The 6,745-nt window shown below is 45.6% G+C and overlaps 1 protein-coding gene across 2 annotated transcripts in view; it reads right to left on the bottom strand.

Annotated features, from left to right (window-relative positions):
• Positions 1 to 6,745, bottom strand: part of PI4K2A (phosphatidylinositol 4-kinase type 2 alpha) — a 40,842-nt gene that overhangs the window by 7,871 nt on the left and 26,226 nt on the right. Inside the window, exon 9 of one of the 2 annotated variants that reach the window (XM_025466817.3) lies at positions 1,043 to 3,500. The exons of the other annotated variant lie outside the window; for it this stretch is intronic. Within the exon in view, the coding sequence (XP_025322602.1) occupies positions 3,339 to 3,500 (162 nt within the window). The 3' untranslated portion in view covers positions 1,043 to 3,338. Of the gene's footprint in view, positions 1 to 1,042; positions 3,501 to 6,745 lie in introns of those variants that run through there. 2 annotated transcript variants of the gene reach the window in all.

Genomic DNA, 6,745 nt, shown 5'->3' with positions numbered 1-6,745 from the left:
TTGTGTGAGTCTGTCACAGAAAGGGAGGATCCCCAAATGGACACTCTTAAACAAGGGAATGAAGGATTGTGCTTATTGCAGGGAAAAGGGGGGTGTTCCCAGGAAGGAGATAATAGGACAGGCCTCCTTTTTCTCTGTGAGTCCCCCAACCTCCTAGGCCCCCTGTGCCAAAGCCTCCTTTTCCAGAGGTTGTCCAATTAGGAGATGGATGTAACTCTATAGGGTGGTCCTGATCCACAGAAGAGGGCTCCTGGACTCTGGCCAGTTCTAGAAGGGAGAGGTTATTCCAGTTGGCCTTGCATAGTGAGCACTGAGCCTGCAGTCATTGTGCTGGGATGCCAGCTCTTCAGCTGGTTTCTTTCTCCCCACGCGCCAACCATCAATAGCTAGCCCAATCATTCTTGAGCCTCTGGCATTATCTGAGGTTTCCTAGCCTAAAAATGTTCAGTGAGGATTTTTGGTTACTCTACTGGCTTTGCCTCAATAGTATATCATGTGCTCATTAGCATCCAGCTCCACTCCCCTGGAATCCTATCTGCCCTATTACCTACCACTTCAAAAACCCAGGATTCAAAACTTCAAGCAGGCTATGATGCACAGACAAAACAGGGCTGCCCTCTTGTGGCCACGAAGAGAAGCTGAGTCCATATTCCTCATCTCAAACCCTTAGGGCTAGATGATTTTGCTATTCAGTATTTTTTCAGTTTTTGGGAAGTACTAAGTACAAGTGCTGCATAATCCCTAGTAGGGAAATATCTCATAACATAACAGTAATACTTCTGCAACAAATATACACACTAAGAGGAAAACATGATGGTTACAAATAGTTTCAATTCATATCAATGTAGGTTCAGTCACATTTTGGTGTCAAATGAGTTAATGAAAATATTTTTGGTTTTCAGAGCACTAGGACTTTGGAAATGAGGACCTGTATAATTCAGGAGCCATATCTCCAAAACTCCATGGAAACACAGGGTTCTTTGTCCTTAAAATTTCATTCTACCTTGTCTTTCTCTCACCCAAGAATACTAGACGACAAAGGTCAGAATTGGACTTGTTATTCATACATTTGCATTGATTTAAATACATTACATACAAGTTCTACAGTGCGTTGGCAGAACAACACAGGCAGCAACACTCTCCCAGCCCAGCCTCACCTCCCTGACACGAGAACAGGGCCTCGGGCTGGCAGAGGGCTGGGCTGTCCCGTGAGTACCACCCAGAAGCCTGCCCTGGCACTTTGGGCCCCCGGCTCTCCCCGAGTCCACATTCAAGGCAACCTGAGTACAGACTTCAAGGAGAATGGAAACATGCCAGGAAAGGATGCCCCACACTCTTGCCAGGATTGGGACCAGCCCCCTCGTACACTGAACCCAATCTCCTTCTCATCACAGGGCTGGTCTGGATGAGGGCAATGTGCAGATCTACTTGGCTGGAGGAAGCAACCAGCTTCCTCTAAGACTGCTTAGGCTCTCTTGACACCCAGATGAGACACTTTACCAACAGGTTTATGTAGAGAGGTCTTGGAGAGCTAAACACACCATGGTACCCCCTCTGGCCTCTGGAAGCCTTGCTGCCCCTGCAGTCTGGGGGCAGGCACTGTCACAAACATGGTCCCCAAGGCCAGATTCCAGGTCGGTCGAATGAGATTGTCAGGGCTAAGAGCTGTGTCTTTGTCCACCAGGCATGCATATCCAGCTCCCAGAGATTCTTACTGTCAGCTGGAGGGAATCCCAGCACAAGCTGGCTCCTGGAGCTAGGATGCAAAGGTACCAGCTTGGCCCAGCTGACAAGAGGGCTGTACATCTCCGCTCTGCCTCCTGGGCAGCGGGAGCTGGGCAAGCAGAGGGCACACAGCCATAGTCCTCGCTCCCTTTCTTTGGTTGTTTTTCAAACCTTCGAGATAGTTTCTTTCCAAGGTTGATTGACCAATTGCAGGATGCCAGAATCTTGAAGTGTCTAGCAGCGTAGAACTGCCGCTTAGCCACAGATGGCACCCTCTTTACTCCCTCTTGAGGCCATTCTTTGCTTTGGTGTAGAAAGGGCTTGGACACCTGGGAAGGGGGACAGCTGAGGGAAGAGACATGGAAACAGGAAGATGCACACTGAGCTGGGCAGGCACTGAGGGACAGTTTGAAGGCCTTTCTCCTCCGGGCGCTGCCTTTCTCAAGAACCCATGGAACAACTGGCCTGGAACAAGAAGTCAGGGAGCAAAGGGAAGTTGCCAACTAGGAAGAGAATACGAGTCCAGTAACCTCCACCAAGCAGCAGCAGTACCATAAAAAGAAGTGCAGGGACCTAATATCCTGTCCTCTTATGAGCTGAGATGCACCTCACTGAGACCCACTCCAGAACCCAGAACTGAACCCCTAAGTCAAAAGTGCTGAGAAAAAAAAAAAATCTAACAACAGAACAAATTAGAGGACTGGTGGAGTTGTATCACAAGACTCAGGAAGCAAGGCTGGGATAAATTTACCCACAGACCAATTACAGCTCCCAGCATGCCCTTAGGCCAAAAGGGATTGCTTCTGCATGCTGGGGCGGCTGTTTCCTCCCTCTTGCCATTGCCTGTATGATGGGCAACTACAAGCCTGGCCTAGGGAACCTGCATCCCTACCAGAGCAGAGAGCAGAGCTGATCTCTATGACCATCTGCAGAACCACTGAGAGTTCTGGAGCAAAAGCGTCCCCACTGTGAGACTGGGCTGGGAGGCTTTCAGTCAGCCTATTGCACTGGTGGAAGAAGGGGAAGAAAAACTGGCAAAAACCCAAAGGAAAGATGCGGCTCTGTCTGTCCCAATTGGTGAGTCCCCCAGTCGCCCTCTGAATCACGCAGCCGCCTTGGTCCACGAGAGTAAGGAACTGTGAGGCACGTGAGTGTCTGGGTCCATGCAAATTTAGGTCTGGATCAGAGCTTTCTGACCTGAGAGGATCTGGGATTCTGCCTGGCTTTTGCTACTAATATTTAAATTCGTATTTGTGTGTTCATTTTCTGATGCAGAATATAATGAGGAATTGCCACAGAGCAGGATGTCAGGGAGGGAAGGGGATGTCCCAGCCTGCCCCCAGGGGACGCTGGGAGATGCTCCTTCCAGGGCCTCTGGACTATTCCCACGGAGGCTCCAGCCCTCCCTAGTACTCAAAAGGGTCCAATAGCACACACTGTCCATCTGATTGTGCTTCTCCCTGTGCTTGGGAAAGCACTGAGGGGGTGGCAAGCAGAGAAGAAGGGCTCTTAAGGGCACTGCTCTCCACCGGCTTCTCTGGCTTCTCCTGCAACCCACTCCCCAGGCTTCCTCCCAGCCCAAGTTTCAAACATGTCTTTGTCTGCCTCTCGGGCTACCACCACGAAAAGAAGGGCTTCCGACTCTGAAAGCTCTGTGTGTAGGACTCGCTAGAAGATCGCTGGTGGGATCGAGCCGTCTCGACAATCACGGGTGGCATCTGGACAAGGTGCAGGGGACTCTTGTTGTCTTTCAGGGCCTGGGTCAGATTTAGAATCTGCAGCAGGAAAAATAAGATCAGTTTGGGAATGACCAAGGCATCCTGGTCTGCCTCTGAAGGAAGACCTGCTGACAGAGTACTTCCATAAATCAATACAAAAATAAACAATACATTAATGGAAAATTATGCAAATAGGGTATTTCCAAAAGTAGAAAAATAAAGGAGCAAAACACAGAATATGGAGACCACTACCACTCCGGTCATTTAAAAAAAGAAAATTAAAACCAAAACTCCCATTTTTTGCCATTCCCCTTAAAAGAATACAGAAGCAGCAGCAGCAGCCTCAAATCTGGAAAACAGTTCAGAGAGTCAGGCTCTGGGGCCAGACCCTGGGCCAGTTTTTCCAAAACACAAGTGGATGATAAAGGCTTAAAAGTGAACAGGCCCTCTGACTCAGCAATTCTGTTTGTAGGAACTAAAGAAACAATCATGGGTATGCACAAAACACTTAGTTTCAACTAATACAGGGAAGTATTGTTTATAACAGTGAAAATGTATAAATACCCAAGAGTATGGGATCAGTTCATAATCTAAGGAATAAGAAACAGTGATTAAAAGATTTATTTTATTGGAGTGGAAAGTTGATCACGATGTCATTAGAACAGGATAGAGACTGTAGCCAGGATTATAATGTGACTCCACCTTTATTTTCTGAAATTCTTTCTTCCTATCTACCTATCTATATAGAAACAAATTCTGGAAGTGGCAGTGATTATCTCTGGGTCGAGAAATTATAGGTGTTTTTTTTTTAAAGATTTTATTTATTTATTCATGAGAGACAAAAGAGAGAGGCAGAGACACAGGCAGAGGGAGAAGCAGGCTCCATGCAGGGAGCCTAATGTGGGACTCGATTCTGGGTCTTCAGGATCACGCCCTGAGCCAAAGGCAGGCGCCAAACTGCAAAGCCACCCAGGCATCCTTTATAGGTGATTTTTATTTGCTCATTGTTGATCCTTATTTTCTGATTTTCCTACATTTTGAAAAGAGTCAAATATTTCATTTGGGTTCTCCCTCTAATGCTGTGTCTTTATCATTGTTTTCTAAACTTATGGAAAAGGTAAAAAAAATAGTACAGAGAATTCCTGTACACCACTCAGTTTCTCCTAATTTTATTTTATTTTAAATAGGTTTAGTTTTTTTATTTTTTAAAGATTTTATTTATTCATGAGAGACACACAGAGAGAGAGAGAATGGCAGAGACACAGAGGAGAAGCAGGCTCCATGCAGGGAGCCCGACATGGGACTCGATCCCGGGTCTCCAGGATCAGGCCCGGGGCTGAAGGCAGGTGCTAAACCGTTGAGCCACCCAGGCTGCCCCAGTTTCTCCTAATTTTAAATTTTCATGTAATTATGGTATATTTACAAGAACTAAGAAAATAACATTGCAAACATTACTATTAACCAAACTCGACTTAATTCGGCTTTCATTACTTTTCCAGTACCATTCTTTTTCTATTTCAGGATCCCACTCAGGATACCACACTGCATTTAGCTTTTTACCAACTTTTGTTCATACTTTACAGAGATTTCAGAAATGTGCTCATGGGAGGGTACGTGGATGGCTCAGTTAACCATCTGCTTTTGGCTCAGGTCATGATCCGAGGACCCTCCCTCTCCCCAGCTTGTGCTCTCTTACTCTCACTCTCTTTCTCAAATAATAAATAAAATCCTACAAAAAAAAAAAAAAAAGAAAGAAATGTGTTCATGGGAACATGTTCATCAAAATAAGAATCACCACCATTATCTATTCTGACAAGACAGTACAAAAATGGAAGTTGTCCTATGATGGCCTTCCTTCTTTTTTTTTTTTTTTTTTAATGATAGTCACAGAGAGAGAGAGAGAGGCAGAGACATAGGCAGAGGGAGAAGCAGGCCCCATGCACCGGGAGCCTGATGTGGGATTCGATCCTGGGTCTCCAGGATCATGCCCTGGGCCAAAGGCAGGAGCCAAACCGCTGCGCCACCCAGGGATCCCCTTTTTTTTTTTTTTTTAATGGCCTTCCTTCTTTATAAAACACAGTTTCTTTTTTTTTTTAAGATTTTATTTTTGAAAAAAAAAAAAAAAAAAGGATTTTATTTTTGAGTAATCTCTATACCCAACGTGAGGCTCAAACTCAAACCCCAAGATCAAGAGTCACATGCTCTACCGACTGAGCCAGCCAGCCCATGAACTGCCTTTAAACTGCACAATACTAAAAAAAATTAAAAAATAAAATAAAATAAAATAAAAATAAAAATTAAAAAACTGCATAGTACTGAAGATTTTCACGGCCAGGCCACAGACACAGGGGAGGGTAAGCACAGCTGCACCCTCAAATCAAGGAGACACACAGCCCTCAAGCCATAAATATTCCTGGTCTGCAAATGCTGCTCATGAAGAGGCAGAGATACACCTGAAACAGAGGTGAGAAGTGAGAACTGGATCCTACCAGTAACTTTTTTTTTCACTTGTTTTGGTACCTGTCAGCATCCTCTACTGCTTCAAAGACCACTGAACCTGAACTCAGGGTAGAGAATGAAAAGGAGGTTCAGATGGAATTGGAGTGAATTGTGCAGAGACTACCCAATTCAAGAGAGAGGATTTTAAACCTGCTCTGGCTGGTTCTTCCTGAGCTTCCTTTGGTTCTTTGGGTTAGAAGCTGCCTCTGAAGGAGTTGGGGTAAAATGTCAAATTATCTACAACTTACTTTCAAAAGATCTGGCCAAAAATAAAATATATCAATCTATCTAGGGAGAGACAAATTACACAGGTATTTTATTTTTTTAAAGATTTTATTTATCCATGATAGACATGAATAAATAGAGAGATAGAGAGAGAGAGAGAGGCGCAAAGACACAGGCAGAGGGAGAAGCAGGCTCCATGCCGGAAGCCTGACGTGGGACTCGATCCCGGGACCCCAGGATCGCGCCCTGAGTCAAAGGCAGGTGCCAAACCGCTGAGCCACCCAGGGATCTCCTACACAGGTATTTTTTTTTTTAATTTTTTTTTTTTTTTTTTATGATAGTCACACAGAGAGAGAGGCAGAGACACAGGCAGAGACACAGGCAGAGGGAGAAGCAGGCTCCATGCACCGGGAGCCCGACATGGGATTCGATCCCGGGTCTCCAGGATCGCGCCCTGGGCCAAAGGCAGGCGCCAAACCGCTGCGCCACCCAGGGATCCCCTACACAGGTATTTTAAAGAGAGAAAATATATAGGGATATACAGAGATAGATATTATTCCAATAGATAATCTACAGAG

This window comes from Canis lupus, chromosome 28, assembly GCF_003254725.2.
Source record: "Canis lupus dingo isolate Sandy chromosome 28, ASM325472v2, whole genome shotgun sequence".
NCBI classification, from domain to species: Eukaryota; Metazoa; Chordata; class Mammalia; order Carnivora; family Canidae; genus Canis; species Canis lupus.
The sequence above is the reverse complement of the archived record's forward strand: the minus strand, read 5'-3'. Positions and strand labels throughout refer to the sequence as shown.